Source organism: Paroedura picta, chromosome 3 (genome assembly GCF_049243985.1).
Source record: "Paroedura picta isolate Pp20150507F chromosome 3, Ppicta_v3.0, whole genome shotgun sequence".
In the NCBI taxonomy this organism is placed as follows: domain Eukaryota; kingdom Metazoa; phylum Chordata; class Lepidosauria; order Squamata; family Gekkonidae; genus Paroedura; species Paroedura picta.
This window is the reverse complement of record NC_135371.1, coordinates 13,303,702-13,319,327: the sequence shown is the minus strand read 5'-3', so window position 1 is coordinate 13,319,327 and position 15,626 is coordinate 13,303,702. Positions and strand designations below refer to the sequence as shown.

The 15,626-nt window shown below is 48.4% G+C and overlaps 2 protein-coding genes across 2 annotated transcripts; both read left to right on the top strand.

The window, feature by feature from the left end:
- The first annotated feature begins 2,908 nt into the window (after positions 1-2,908).
- LOC143834532 (uncharacterized) lies at positions 2,909-6,038 on the top strand. The gene is made up of 3 exons (XM_077331348.1): positions 2,909-3,083; positions 4,297-4,413; positions 4,824-6,038. Exons 1-3 carry the CDS (start codon positions 2,993-2,995, stop codon positions 4,964-4,966), a joined length of 351 nt encoding a protein of 116 aa, XP_077187463.1. The 5' UTR covers positions 2,909-2,992; the 3' UTR covers positions 4,967-6,038.
- Positions 6,039-9,731: 3,693 nt separating this feature from the next.
- On the top strand, positions 9,732-14,027 carry LOC143831570 (uncharacterized). Its single transcript, XM_077324652.1, has 3 exons — positions 9,732-9,926; positions 11,999-12,115; positions 12,526-14,027. Exons 1-3 carry the CDS (start codon positions 9,836-9,838, stop codon positions 12,666-12,668), a joined length of 351 nt encoding a protein of 116 aa, XP_077180767.1. The 5' UTR covers positions 9,732-9,835; the 3' UTR covers positions 12,669-14,027.
- Positions 14,028-15,626: the final 1,599 nt, after the last annotated feature.

Below are 15,626 nucleotides of genomic sequence, written 5' to 3'. Positions count from 1 at the left end.
AGTCTGAGAACAGGAGGGCCAGCAAGTTCCACTCCAGTGATCTTTGGATTGCTCCAGTGAGCAGCTCTGCTATTCTGTGGGAAGGTGCATAAAATCCAGGGTGGGTTGGAGGATGTTTTAAAGCAGGGGTAGTCAACCTGCGGTTCTCCAGATGTTCATGGACTACAATTCCCATGAGCCCCTGCCAGCATTTGCTACCCCTGTTTTAAAGCACTTAAAAGGGGGGGGGGAGCACTAGAAAACAGCAGGAAGGCAATTCCTTGTGCACCAATCCTGCCTTGTATCCATTCCATGTGGTCAGTATATTTTCCCGTTGATTTTGAGCTACTTGCAAAAGTTAAAACACAGCGCAGACACACATCTAACTGGTCCCTTGGATAACAATCATCTTTCTGAATAGCGTATGATGACCTTTTCAATGTGTTCTTATGGGGCTTCCTCGAGTTCAAATGCGTGCTAACTCAAAGTCTTCCCTGTGTCACAAAGTCCTGATCCCCCATCCTCTTCCTCCTTCCAGTTTAGAGAATAAGTTTTGAAGCATATTTAACAACAATCTCAATCCCAGTTTGGTGCAGTGGTTAGGAGTGCGGATTTGTAATCTGGCGAGCTGGGTTTGATTCCCCGCTCCTGCCCCACATGCAGCCAGCTGGGTGACCATGGGCTCCCCACAGCACGGAGAAAGCTGTTGTGACCAAGCAGTGATATCTGGGCTCGCTCAGCCTCACCTCCCTCACAGGGTGTCTGTTGTGAGGAGAGGAAAGGGAAGGTGACCGTAAGCCGCTTTGAGACTCCTTCGGGGAGAGAAAAGCAGCATATAAGAACCAACTCTTCTTCTTCAGTAATCTCAGGGCTCGCTCAGCCTCACCTCCCTCACAGGGTGTCTGTTGAGGGGAGAGGAAAGGGAAGGCAACTGTAAGCCGCTTTGAGACTCCTTCGGGGAGAGACAAGCAGCATATAAGAACCAACTCTTCTTCTTCAGTAATCTCAGGGCTCCCTCAGCCTCACCTCCCTCACAGGGGGTCTGTTGTGGGGAGAGGAAAGGGAAGGCGACTGTAAGCCGCTTTGAGACTCCTTCGGGGAGAGAAAAGCAGCATATAAGAACCAACTCTTCTTCTTCAGTAATCTCAGGGCTCGCTCAGCCTCACCTCCCTCACAGGGTGTCTGTTGAGGGGAGAGGAAAGGGAAGGCAACTGTAAGCCGCTTTGAGACTCTTTCGGGGAGAGAAAAGCAGCATATAAGAACCAACTCTTCTTCTTCAGTAATCTCAGGGCTCCCTCAGCCTCACCTCCCTCACAGGGGGTCTGTTGTGGGGAGAGGAAAGGGAAGGCGACTGTAAGCCGCTTTGAGACTCCTTCGGGGAGAGAAAAGCAGCATATAAGAACCAACTCTTCTTCTAATTAACTACATCCCCACGATCTGCTGATCTGCTTTACGGAAGGAATCTTTGAAAGGGACATAAGTGGCCATGGAGCGGAACATTTGGGAACGGCCTGATAAGGAGATGGGAACTTGCAGGGCCAGCAGCCAAGCGCTCCAAACCAGGATGCCCACATGAGCCCAGCAGGAGATGGAGCTGATTACAGAGATATCTATCCATGTCCATCCCAGGCTCGTTCCGCCTAAGGACACAGTAGCCTTTAAAGCTGTGTATGCCTGTGGCCTCTGATCTGGAATAGGCACATCAGGTAGAGATTCCTAAAACCCCCCACAAAACCGGAAGAGAGGTGCTGTGTGGAAGCGACCCCTCTAGAGGTCTGTGTTGAGCTTCAGAAGTCATAGCACAACAAATGACATATAAGCCGAAGCTGTTTGTGCCAGAATTCTGAGGTGCTTGGCTGGACCTTTCAGCCACACCGTTCTTTGTGCAATAAAATGTGAGTCCAGTGGCACCTTTAAGACCAACAAAGATTTATTCCAGGCGTGAGCTTTAGAGTGCATGCGCTCTTCCTCAGACTATGAGCTGGCCATCGTGACAGTGGGAATATATAAGCAAAAGTTAATCCTGTTACATTAGTAAACTGTGTCACAGCATCCACACACAGACACATGATAATTCCCTGCCAAACCAGCCAATCAGACCCCTCGAACCCATTTGTAGGTTACAAAGACATGTCAGAAATAAAACTGTCAAAGTGTGCCTATGCGCCCGCCTTGAATAAATCTTTGTTGGCCTTACAGGTGCCACTGGACTCTGATTTTCTTGTGCTCCTTCAGACCAACATGGCTACTCATTTGAACAGATCTTTGTAGCCTTCCTAAGGAGCGTGTGAACCTTCAGTGCATTCTGTCACCAGGATATGAAGACCTAGAAGCACAGAATAGAATCAGAGTGTTGGAGGGAAACTCCAGGGTCAAGTAGTCCAACCCCCACAGAATGCAGGAAATTCGCAACTACCTGCCCACCCACAGTGACCCCACTTTCATGCCCAAGTGATTCCCCCACCAAAAATCTTCAGAATCCAGCCTGGCCTGGAGGAAATGCACCTACCATCCCATAGTGGCGACCAGCAATTCCATGGGTATGCAAAGAAAAGGCCACAAGAGACACACTGAAACATCCCTTCCTGCCCACCCACTCACAATCTGCCGAAGTTCAAAAAAATCAGCATTTCTGTCAGATGACTATCTAGCCTCTGCTCAGAAACTTCCAAAGAAGCGAATTCATGAAGCACACACAATATATCTGGTCTCCTATCGCCAGATTAGCTGGCAAGCAGCGGAAATCGCTGGCCAGATTCTGCAGCGTAATCTCTACAGATGGCAGGAAGGGTCATCAGTTCAGCTTTCAGGTCCAACGAATTCATTCAATTGACTGAAGGAGCCAATCAGGTCCCTCCTGGCCTTATAAAACAGCTCGTTCTTGACTGATCTTGAGTCTCTTCTGCTGCCAGCAAGCTGACCTGACTGTCCTGCGTGGCCACCATAGACAGGGCATCAACCGGTTGGCTGTTGTCTCAAGAGGGGTCGGTTCTTCTTGCCTGAAGGCTATCCAATGGGGCACAGCTTCCTTGTGGGGTTTTGGGGGTCACACATGGCTCAGGCTTGCTTACTGACAGCCTGTGTTTTCCTCTGCCTCCAACCAGGTAAGTCTCACCGGCAAAAAGGTAAGGCTAGAGAAACCCTGTGGCTATGAGCTCAGCAAGCCAAACTCTGTGTCCACATCAGCTTGCTCTAGCATTTCGTACAGTTGTCACCCATCATAAGTGATGTCAGGTACTGGAATGGGGCTCAGGGGAAAATGCTGACAGTAAGTGCCAGAGAGCAGTGAGGTAAGACCTCAAAGCAGGGAATGATGTGGCATTACTGGCCTCGAATTTGATTAAAAGTAGGCCCCCTACCCCCGCCCCCCACAGAATCATAGAATTGGAAGGGACCTCCTGGGTCATCTAGTCCAACCCCCTGCACTATGCAGGGCACTCCCACCCTATCGCTCATCCACTGTAACCTGCCACCCCCTTGAACCGTCACGGAATCTTCACCCCCTTGAACCTTCACACCTTCACAGCCGACTTGAGGAGTCCTGTAGGAGGGGATGTATGGGAATGCCCATATGCTTATATTCAAGTGAGTAGCCGTATTGGTCTGGAGTAGCACAATAAAACCAGAGTCCAGTTGCACCTTTAAGATGAACAAAAATGTGAGCTTTGAAGAGCAAGCCCTCTTCCTCAGACTAAGAACTCCCTGCATAAGGTCGGCAGCAGCAGCAGAAGACGGGCTGGTGGCTGAAGGCTCTCCCTGCATTCAGGCCTTGGGCCACCAGCCCCATCTCCTGCTTCTGCTGCCACCAAGCCCATGCAGGGAGTTCTTAGTCTGAGGAAGAGTGCTTGCACTCAAAAGCTCATGCCTTGAATAAATCTTTGTTGGTCTTACAGGTGCTACTGGACTCTGATTTCATATTGCTATAGGATGCTTAGGGTTGATCCTGCGTTGAGCAGGGGGTTGGACTAGATGGCCTGTATGGCCCCTTCCAACTCTATGTTTCTAGGATTCATATCCTTATATTGTTACTGCAATCTGTCCCCGGTTGCCCAAGTGAGAATTCCAATTGATTATGAAACACAACCCCTTCCTCCTATTAACCTGCATTTCTGGAAGACAAAGGACCCGTGTCAGCAGGACAATAAAGAACCCAGATGAGCTTTCACACAATTGGGGGCTGCCGATCTATCCCTGTTCTTAAGTAAGAGAGAAATGACTCCTCAATGCAATATCAATCGTCCTGATGACACTGACAAACCATGCCCTCCTTGACCTCAACATGATGGTTTCTGAAGTCCTCATTTCTGTGTTTGACAGTCACTGCTATTAAATGCAAGTCCTGCACTGTGGAGAAACCAGGCCGGCCTTGCCTCCCTCCAGGGAAGACGTGCCAAATGAAGGGGGCCGTCTGCATGGCCACGAACTTCTATTCAGGTAGGAATCTTTCCTGCTGTGCATTCGCTCTGCTTTGGCTCACTGTGGTGTAAACGGAAAGGAGCTTGCATTTTTATTTTATTTTACTTTATTTATTGCTTAGATTTATTTCCCAGAAAAACTGTCTCGCGGTGGGTTACGATAGTAAAAACATAGAAATCCCCACGTGAGACTCGGTGCTTGCATAGGGGATAGCTTTACCTTTATCTTATTCCAAACAGGGAAAAATGACATTTAGGGACTCTGTTGCATTGCCTTCCCTTTTCACTCCGGGCCCTTAGCCTCTCTCTTGCTAGAAGAGATCCTGCCTGTGCTCCCGCAAATGGGCATGTTTCCTCTCGAAATGATGGGTATTTCTGCAGTTAACATCAGTGGTAACGCCAAGCTGCCCCTTGTCTTCCCCACTCTAGGTAACGTCTTGGAAAGGAAAGTGCTGAGCTGCTATGTTGACAATTTGAAGACCTGTGGAACGAAAAGGATACTGCCCACGAATGGACAGCGCTACGAATATCTCTGCTGCTCTAATAAAGATTTCTGCAGCAATAATTTTTAGCTGCATTGAGACTGTGAATGAAGGCAGATGACATGTTAAGAAGATGCGTCTCCCCATTTTGGGCTGCAATTTGTAGTTTGGACTGAATTTTGGATCAGATCTTCTTTGGCTGTCCCTGCGTTTACGGTGTGTCCCTAAATTGGATGGGCCAGGCTAGCCTGTTCTCCTCCAATCTTGGGAGCTCAGAATATTGGCGCTAGTTGGTACTTGGAGGTCCTTCAGGCAAACCATCTCGTCTGTGGCCTGGAGAATCCTCCAGGGTCACGATAAGCCACCATCCTCCAGATGGACAGTCCTCTCTCCTGCTTTTCACAAAAGGACCAACTGCAGACATTGCTAATTAATGTCTATTCATCCGGTCCATCGTACTCTTTTCTCCTTCCCTCAAAATAATGTTTTTCAAATCCTGCCATTGTAATTGTGTGGAGAAGGCTGTAGAAGACCATAGACATGAGTCAATCAGTGCTGTTATCTTCTCTTGGCTCCCTGTGTTGCAAACTTGTAGAAACACTCCTCCTCCTTAATATCAATTTCCCCCATGAAGTTCTTTTGGATGAGTAAAACTGAGGGCCATTTGAGATCTGCCACACCTCAGTGGTAATGCCACACCTGCCTTCCTCCTGTCCTCCTTGAAGCTATTGACAGAGTGCCTCCCCCTGTGCTGCATCTCTCCATCTCCCACCTGTCTGCCCCAGTCCCCTTGACCAGATATGCCCAGAGAATTCCACGGTCAGGACTTAATTCCCAGGTATGTGCAGATTGCGGCTGTGTCCCAGAGGAGAGGGAACTTACGTCTCTCTGTACACACCATTTTCCTGACTCAAAACAGCTATTTGTGCAGCTGGGGAAACTTACATGTAGTGATGGGCTTCAGTAGGCTTCCCCAGTGGGGCAATTAGCTCTTGGAGTGATTTCAGATAGGAGGTCCCAAACTAAATCTGGCCATCTTATGCCCAGGAATGAAGTTCTGGACATAAAACTCCTGGAGGACGTTGGCTTGAAAGGACCAAGTGGACATGGAGGAAAATACAGCACTTTGTTTATGAACTTGTCAGCCCAAGTTGTATTTTTGGGGGGGGGGGGGGAGAAGGAACAGGCTAACAGAGGCATTCAAATTATTAATGGCTGTTTAGTTTAATTTCAGCACATTGTCATTCTTGCAAATAGGTAGAGGCTTGTGGGGAAAACCATGCCTGTTTTAATCTGCCTTCGTGGATTCAATTTTCTGGTGGCTACAGAGAAATAAAGAGGGCATATTTGTACCTGAATTTTGCTCTGAATGACTGTGAAATAAAGCTTGATTGATTGAAGACAGCATATCAGGCAGGCTTCTGTGCACCTTATTGTACTACAGTGGAGTCTTACCCACCTTTGAAACAAACACGTCAAAACCAAGAGCTGCATTCTCTCCTCAAAATTAACAATTTAACAACTAAAGCAGTTATTGGTCATTTGCTGGGCAACCTAAACTGGTCTTGAGCATCAGAGGGTTTGGGGGGGGGGTTGCTTTAAATCCCCCCCCCCCCTAGTATTCAAAGCATAGCCTGGAATTGTGGGAAAATGCAATTCTCATCCTGGTCATCTACAGTTTCCTGAATTGGAGCTCTGAGCACTGGATAATGCTTGTAGTACAACCGATGACCAACCAGTGAACTTCATTCCATGTGCCTCTGCCACGACCCCGTGATACACAATGATTCCCCTTCTGCTTCTCATGGCTTACCCTTCACCAGATCTGAATTGCTGGTGTGCAGACCAGATTTCTTGAGGCAGGTGGAGTCTCTCCTTGGACTGTGTCTAGCATCTGCCAGGGAGCGCCAGACACACAGTCTGAGAACAGGAGGGCCAGCAAGTTCCACTCGAGTGATCTTTGGATTGCTCCAGTGAGCAGCTCTGCTATTCTGTGGGAAGGTGCATAAAATCCAGGGTGGGTTGGAGGATGTTTTAAAGCAGGGGTATTCAACCTGTGGTCCTCTAGATGTTCATGGACTACAATTCCCATGAGCCCCTGCCAGCATTTGCTGGCAGGGGCTCTTGGGAATTGTAAGTCCATGAAGATCTGGAGGACCACAGGTTGACTACCCCTGTTTTAAAGCACTTTAAAGGGGGGGAGCACTAGAAAACAGCAGGAAGGCAATTCCTTGTGCACCAATCCTGACTTGTATCCATTCCATGTGGTCAGTATATTTTCCAGTTGCTTTTGAGCTACTTGCAAAAGTTAAAATACAGCGCAGACACACATCTAACTGGTCCCTTGGATAACAATCATCTTTCTGAATAGCGTATGATGACCTTTTCAATGTGTTCTTATGGGGCTTCCTCGAGTTCAAATGCGTGCTAACTCGAAGTCTTCCCTGTGTCACAAAGCCCTGATCCCCCATCCTCTTCCTCCTCCCAGTTTAGAGAATAAGTTTTGAAGCATATTTAACAACAATCTCAATCCCAGTTTGGTGTAGTGGTTAGGAGTGCGGATTTGTAATCTGGCGAGCTGGGTTTGATTCCCCGCTCCTGCCCCACATGCAGCCAGCTGGGTGACCATGGGCTCCCACAGCACGGAGAAAGCTGTTGTGACCAAGCAGTGATATCTGGGCTCGCTCAGCCTCACCTCCCTCACAGGGTGTCTGTTGTGAGGAGAGGAAAGGGAAGGTGACTGTAAGCCGCTTTGAGACTCCTTCGGGGAGAGAAAAGCAGCATATAAGAACCAACTCTTCTTCAGTAATATCAGGGCTCTCTCAGCCTCACCTCCCTCACAGGGGGTCTGTTGTGGGGAGAGGAAAGGGAAGGCAACTGTAAGCCGCTTTGAGACTCCTTCGGGGAGAGAAAAGCAGCATATAAGAACCAACTCTTCTTCTTCAGTAATATCAGGGCTCTCTCAGCCTCACCTCCCTCACAGGGTGTCTGTTGTGGGGAGAGGAAAGGGAAGGCAACTGTAAGCCGCTTTGAGACTCCTTCGGGGAGAGAAAAGCAGCATATAAGAACCAACTCTTCTTCTTCAGTAATATCAGGGCTCTCTCAGCCTCACCTCCCTCACAGGGGGTCTGTTGTGGGGAGAGGAAAGGGAAGGCAATTGTAAGCCGCTTTGAGACTCCTTCAGGGAGAGAAAAGCAGCATATAAGAACCAAATCTTCTTCTTCAGTAATCTCAGGGCTCTCTCAGCTTCACCTCCCTCACAGGGGGTCTGTTGTGGGGAGAGGAAAGGGAAGGCGACTGTAAGCCACTTTGAGACTCCTTCGGGGAGAGAAAAGCAGCATATAAGAACCAACTCTTCTTCTAATTAACTACATCCCCACCATCTGCTGATCTGCTTTACGGAAGGAATCTTTGAAATGGACATAAGTTGCCATGGAGCGGAACATTTGGGAACGGCCTGATAAGGAGATGGGAACTTGCAGGGCCAGCAGCCAAGCGCTCCAAACCAGGATGCCCACATGAGCCCAGCAGGAGATGGAGCTGATTACAGAGATATCTATCCATGTCCATCCCAGGCTCGTTCCGCCTAAGGACACAGTAGCCTTTAAAGCTGTGTATGCCTGTGGCCTCTGATCTGGAATAGGCACATCAGGTAGAGATTCCTAAAACCCCCCACAAAACCGGAAGAGAGGTGCTGTGTGGAAGCGACCCCTCTAGAGGTCTGTGTTGAGCTTCAGAAGTCATAGCACAACAAATGACATATAAGCCGAAGCTGTTTGTGCCAGAATTCTGAGGTGCTTGGCTGGACCTTTCAGCCACACCGTTCTTTGTGCAATAAAATGTGAGTCCAGTGGCACCTTTAAGACCAACAAAGATTTATTCCAGGCGTGAGCTTTAGAGTGCATGCGCTCTTCCTCAGACTATGAGCTGGCCATCGTGACAGTGGGAATATATAAGCAAAAGTTAATCCTGTTACATTAGTAAACTGTGTCACAGCATCCACACACAGACACATGATAATTCCCTGCCAAACCAGCCAATCAGACCCCTCGAACCCATTTGTAGGTTACAAAGACATGTCAGAAATAAAACTGTCAAAGTGTGCCTATGCGCCCGCCTTGAATAAATCTTTGTTGGCCTTACAGGTGCCACTGGACTCTGATTTTCTTGTGCTCCTTCAGACCAACACGGCTACTCATTTGAACAGATCTTTGTAGCCTTCCTAAGGAGCGGGTGAACCTTCAGTGCATTCTGTCACCAGGATATGAAGACCTAGAAGCACAGAATAGAATCAGAGTGTTGGAGGGAAACTCCAGGGTCAAGTAGTCCAACCCCCACAGAATGCAGGAAATTCACAACTACCTGCCCACCCACAGTGACCCCAGTTTCATGCCCAAGAGATCCCCCCACCAAAAATCTTCAGAATCCAGCCTGGCCTGGAGGAAATGCACCTACCATCCCATAGTGGCGACCAGCAATTCCCTGGGTATGCAAAGAAAAGACCACAAGAGACACAGTGAAACATCCCTTCCTGCCCACCCACTCACAATCTGCCGAAGTTCAAAAAAATCAGCATTTCTGTCAGATGACTATCTAGCCTCTGCTCAGAAACTTCCAAAGAAGCGAATTCATGAAGCACACACAATATATCTGGTCTCCTATCGCCAGATTAGCTGGCAAGCAGCGGAAATCGCTGGCCAGATTCTGCAGCGTAATCTCTACAGATGGCTGGAAGGTTCATCAGTTCAGCTTTCAGGTCCAGCGAATTCATTCAAGTGACTGAAGGAGCCAATCAGGTCCCTCCTGGCCTTATAAAACAGCTCTTTCTTGACTGATCTTGAGTCTCTTCTGCTGCCAGCAAGCTGATCTGACTGTCCTGCGTGGCCACCGTAGACAGGGCATCAACCGATTGGCTGTTGTCTCAAGAGGGGTCGGTTCTTCTTGCCTGAAGGCTATCCAATGGGGCACAGCTTCCTTGTGGGGTTTTGGGGGTCACACATGGCTCAGGCTTGCTTACTGACAGCCTGTGTTTTCCTCTGCCTCCAACCAGGTAAGTCTCAGCAGCAAAAAGGTAAGGCTAGAGAAACCCTGTGGCTATGAGCTCAGCAAGCCAAACTCTGTGTCCACATCAGCTTGCTCTAGCATTTCGTACAGCTGTCATCCATCATAAGTGATGTCAGGTACTGGAATGGGACTCAGGGAAAAATGCTGATAGTAATTGCCAGAGAGCAGTGAGGTAAGACCTCAAAGCAGGGAATGATGTGGCATTACTGGCCTCGAATTTGATTAAAAGTAGGCCCGCTACCCCCTCCCCCCACAGAATCATAGAACTGGAAGGGACCTCCTGGGTCATCTAGTCCAACCCCTGCACTATGCAGGACACTCCACCCTATCGCTCATCCACTGTAACCTGCCACCCCCTTGAACCGTCACGGAATCTTCACCCCCTTGAACCTTCACACCTTCACAGCCGACTTGAGGAGTCCTGTAGGAGGGGATGTATGGGAATGCCCATATGCTTATATTCAAATGAGTAGCCCTGTTGGTCTGGAGCAGCACAATAAAACCAGAGTCCAGTTGCACCTTTAAGACCAACAAAAATGTGAGCTTCGGAGTGCAAGCACTCTTCCTCAGACTAAGGGGCTTTTCGCACGCCTTCAAAATCGCACAATGGTTGCCAATTGAAAACGCTACTGATTTGCCGTTATGCACAACGTCATTGACAATCTGCCACACACCTGAAAACGATCTGCAAAAAGCGCTTCCTTGTAGCGCTTTCAGGGAAATCACCAAAAGTGGATTCACCCTCCGGAAAGCGATACACTCCTGCAACCAATCTGCAACACTAGCGAAAAAGACCTGTGCGTTAACATTGTTGCGGTTTCTACAAAGTCCCTCCCCTTGGTTCTCTCCTCTGATCTTCCGGCGAAGCGGTCGCCATTTTTTTTTTCTCCGAGCGAGCGGGGATAAACGCACCAGCGAGCCAGCGAGCCTTTAGAGGCTTCCCCGGCTTCAGTCCCTCCCCTTCAGTCACTAAGCACAAACAAGAGAAGCCCGTTTGCTGATGTATTTTCCCTTTATTTTTGACACATTCATTCAGCCGAAAATCGGGCCCGTGAGAGGGGGGGGGTTTCACTCGGAGGGAGCGTGGCAACGAATAAATGACAGCTAAAACACACCAGGCAGCTGGATGGGTCTCTCCGTTGCAACGAATCAACACAGATTCGTTGCAATGGGTCTGGTTTTTTTTTAAAAAAAAACTTTCTTAAAGGGAAAGGGGCTGTTTGGGAGCATGCTAACGGCTGCCCATTGGCTGCTTGACGGCCAGGGGCGGGACGAGCTTGGCAAGAGTGCTTCCTTTCTACCGATTTTTGCCGAGACCGGAAGCCTGTGGGAAACGCTACAAAACGCAACTGGATTCCACTACAAAGGCAGGTATGCATAACGACGAATTCCACTGTTTTAAATGGCGATTTTTCATTCAGCAACCAATTTGCTACAAAGATCCCGGTGCGAAAAGCCCCTAAGAACTCCCTGCATAAGGTCGGCAGCAGCAGCAGCAGAAGACGGGCTGGTGGCTGAAGGCTCTCCCTGCATTCAGGCCTTGAGTCACCAGCCCCATCTGCTGCTTCTGCTGCCACCAAGCCCATGCAGGGAGTTCTTAGTCTGAGGAAGTTCTTAGTCTGATTTCATATTGCTTTAGGATGCTTAGGGCTGATCCTGCGTTGAGCAGGGGGTTGGACTAGATGGCCTGTATGGCCCCTTCCAACTCTATGATTCTAGGATTCATATCCTTATATTGTTACTGCAATCTGTCCCGGGTTGCCCAAGTGAGAATTCCAATTGATTATGAAACACAACCCCTTCCTCCTATTAACCTGCATTTCTGGAAGACAAAGGACCCGTTTAGTCAGGGTTACAGTCCCCTGGGAATGTCAGGAGGACAATAAAGGACCCAGATGAGCTTTCACACAATCGGGGGCTGCCGATCTATCCCTGTTCTTAAGTAAGAGAGAAATGACTCCTCAATGCAATATCAATCGTCCGGATGACACTGACAAACCATGCCCTCCTTGACCTCAACATGATGGTTTCTGAAGTCCTCATTTCTGTGTTTGACAGTCACTGCTATTAAGTGCAAGTCCTGCACTGTGGAGAAACCAGGCCAGCCTTGCATCCCTCTAGGGAAGACGTGCCAAATGAACGGGGCCGTCTGCATGGCCATGAAGTTCTATTCAGGTAGGAATCTTCCCTACTGTGCATTCGCTCTGCTTTGGCTCACTGTGGTGTAAACGGAAAGGAGCTTGCATTTTTATTTTATTTTACTTTATTTATTGCTTAGATTTATTTCCCGGAAAAACTGTCTCGCGGTGGGTTACGATAGTAAAAACATAGAAATCCCCACGTGAGACTCGGTGCTTGCATAGGGGATAGCTTTACCTTTATCTTATTCCAAACAGGGAAAAATGACATTTAGGGACTCTGTTGCATTGCCTTACCTTTTCACTCCGGGCCCTTAGCCTCTCTCTTGCTAGAAGAGATCCTGCCTGTGCTCCCGCAAATGGGCATGTTTCCTCTCGAAATGATGGGTATTTCTGCAGTTAACATCAGTGGTAACGCCAAGCTGCCCCTTGTCTTCCCCACTCTAGGTAACGTCTTGGAAAGGAAAGTGCTGAGTTGCTTTGTTGACACTGTGAGGACCTGTGGAAAGAAAGGGATACTGCCCACGAGCGGACAGCGCTACGAACATGTCTGCTGCTCCAATAAAGATTTCTGCAGCAATAATTTGTAGCTGCATTGAGACTATGAATGAAGGCAGATGTCATGTTAAGAAGACTCGTCTCCCCATTTTGGGCTGCAATTTGTAGTTTGGACTGAATTTTGGATCAGATCTTCTTTGGCTGTCCCTGCGTTTATGGTGTGTCCCTAAATTGGATGGCCCAGGCCATCCTCCAATCTTGGGAGCTCAGAATATTGGCCCTAGTTGGTACTTGGAGGTCCTTCAGACAAACCATCTCGTCTGTGGCCTGGAGAACCCTCCAGGGTCACGATAAGCCAACCGTGACTTCAGGGCTCTTTCAGCCACCGTCCTCCAGATGGACAGTCCTCTCTCCTGCTTTTCACAAAAGGACCAACTGCAGACATTGCTAATTAATGTCTATTCATCCGGTCCATCGTACTCTTTTCTCCTTCCCTCAAAATAATGTTTTTCAAATCCTGCCATTGTAATTGTGTGGAGAAGTCTGTAGAAGACCATAGACATTAGTCAATCAGTGCTGTTATCTTCTCTTGGCTCCCTGTGTTGCAAACTTGTAGAAACACTCCTCCTCCTTAATATCAATTTCCCCCATGAAGTTCTTTTGGATGAGTAAAACTGAGGGCCATTTGAGCTCTGTCACACCTCAGTGGTAATGCCACACCTGCCTTCCTCCTGTCCTCCTTGAAGCTATTGACAGAGTGCCTCCCCCAGTGCTGCAAAGCCCTCATCTCTCCATCTCCCACCTGTCTGCCCCAGTCCCCTTGACCAGGTATGCCCAGAGAATTCCACGGTCAGGACTTAATTCCCAGGTATGTGCAGATTGCGGCTGTGTCCCAGAGGAGAGGGAACTTACGTCTCTTTGTACACACCATTCTCCTGACTCAAAACAGCTATTTGTGCAGCTGGGGAAACTTATATGTAGTGATGGGCTTTAGTAGGCCTCCCAGTGGGGCAATTAGCTCTTGGAGTGATTTCAGATAGGAGGTCCCAAACTAAATCTGGCCATCTTATGCCCAGGAATGAAGTTCTGGACATAAAACTCCTGGAGGACGTTGGCTTGGAAGGACCAAGTGGACCTGGAGGAAAATACAGCACTTTGTTTATGAACTTGTCAGCCCAAGTTGTATTTTTTTTGGGGGGGTGTGGTGGGGAGAAAGAACAGGCTAAGAGGGACACTAGATCCATGCAAATTATTAATGGCTGTTTAGTTTAGTTTCAGCACATTGTCATTCTTGCAAATAGGTGGAGGCTTGTGGGGGAAATCATGCTTGTTTTAATCTGCCTTCGTGGATTCAGTTTTCTGGTTGCTACAGAGAAATAAAGAGGGCATATTTGTACCTGAATTTTGCTCTGAATGACTGAGAAATAAAGCTTGATTGATTGAAGACAGCATCAGGCAGGCTCCTGTGCACCTTATTGGACTACAGTGGAGTCTTACCCACCTTTGAAACAAACACGTCAAAACCAAGAGCTGCATTCTCTCCCCAAAATGAATCATAGAATCATAGAATCATAGAATCATAGAATCATAGAGTTGGAAGGGGCCATACAGGCCATCTAGTCCAACCCCCTGCTCAACGCAGGATTAGCCCTAAGCATCCTAAAGCATCCAAGAAAAGTGTGTATCCAACCTTTGCTTGAAGACTGCCAGTGAGGGGGAGCTCACCACCTCCTTAGGCAGCCTATTCCACTGCTGAACTACTCTGACTGTGAAAAATCTTTTCCTGATATCTAGCCTATATCATTGTACTTGAAGTTTAAACCCATTACTGCATGTCCTCTCCTCTGCAGCCAACGGAAACAGCCTCCTGCCCTCCTCCAAGTGACAACCTTTCAAATACTTAAAGAGGGCTATCATGTCCCCTCTCAACCTCCTTTTCTCCAGGCTGAATGAACAATTTAACAACTAAAGCAGTTGTTGGCTATTTACTGGGCAACCCAAACTGGTCTTGAGCATCAGACGGTTTGGGGGGGCATTGCTTTAACATTCCCCCCCCCCCCAATATTCAAAGCACGGCCTGGAATTGTTGAAAAATGCAATTCTCATCCTGGTCATCTATAGTTTACTGAATTGGAGCTCTGAGCACTGGATAATGCCTGTAGTACCACCGGTGACCAACCAGTGAACTTCATTCCATGTGCCTCTGCCACGACCCCGTGATACACAATGATTCCCCTTCTGCTTCTCATGGCTTACCCTTCACCAGATCTGACTTGCTGGTGTGCAGACCAGATTTCTTGAGGCAGGTGGAGTCTCTCCTTGGACCGTGTCTAGCATCCGCCAGGGAGCGCCAGATACACAGTCTGAGAGCAGTCAGTGAGCAGCTCTGCTATTCTGTGGGAAGGTGCATAAAATCCAGGGTGGGTTGGCGGATGTTTTAAAGCAGGGGTATTCAACCTGTGGTCCTCCCGATGTTCATGGACTACAATTCCCATGAGCCCCTATCAGCATTTGCTGGAAGGGGCTCATAGGAATTGTAGTCCATGAACATCTGGAGGACCACAGGTTAACTACCCCTGTTTTAAAGCACTTAAAGGGGGGGGGGAGCACTAGGGCCATTCCACACCAGGATCTATGTAGCAAATTGGTTTCGGAACGAAAAAACACCATTTTAAATAGTGGAATTCGTCGTTATGCATACCTGCCTTTGTAGTGGAATCCAGTTGTGTTTCTATTGTTTCCCACAGGTTTCCGGTCTCGGCAAAAATTGCTAGCCAGGAAGCGATATTGCCGAGCTTTGTCCCGCCTCTGGCCGTCAATCAAACGAGCAGCTAATGGGCGGCTGTTATCATGCTCCCGAAAAGCCCCTTTCCCTTTAAGGAAGGTTTTCTTTAAAAAAAACACACATACAAACGTTGCAACAAATCTGCGTTGATTCGTTGCAGCTAGCAGGTGGTGTTTGAGCTGCCGTTTCATCGTTGCCACGCTCCCCCCAGTGACCCCCCCCCCGCACGGGCGCCATTTTCGGGCGAAAATAGAGTGAAAAATAA

Excerpts from the sequence above, each read along its gene's own strand:
- LOC143831570 (XM_077324652.1), top strand. The coding sequence starts at position 9,836 with ATGGGGCACAGCTTCCTTGTGGGGTTTTGGGGGTCACACATGGCTCAG. Across the intron at positions 9,927-11,998 it reads TTTCCTCTGCCTCCAACCAG|TCACTGCTATTAAGTGCAAG; the intron begins GTAAGTCTCAGC and ends TGTGTTTGACAG. Across the intron at positions 12,116-12,525 it reads GGCCATGAAGTTCTATTCAG|GTAACGTCTTGGAAAGGAAA; the intron begins GTAGGAATCTTC and ends TCCCCACTCTAG.
- LOC143834532 (XM_077331348.1), top strand. The coding sequence starts at position 2,993 with ATGGGGCACAGCTTCCTTGTGGGGTTTTGGGGGTCACACATGGCTCAG. Across the intron at positions 3,084-4,296 it reads TTTCCTCTGCCTCCAACCAG|TCACTGCTATTAAATGCAAG; the intron begins GTAAGTCTCACC and ends TGTGTTTGACAG. Across the intron at positions 4,414-4,823 it reads GGCCACGAACTTCTATTCAG|GTAACGTCTTGGAAAGGAAA; the intron begins GTAGGAATCTTT and ends TCCCCACTCTAG.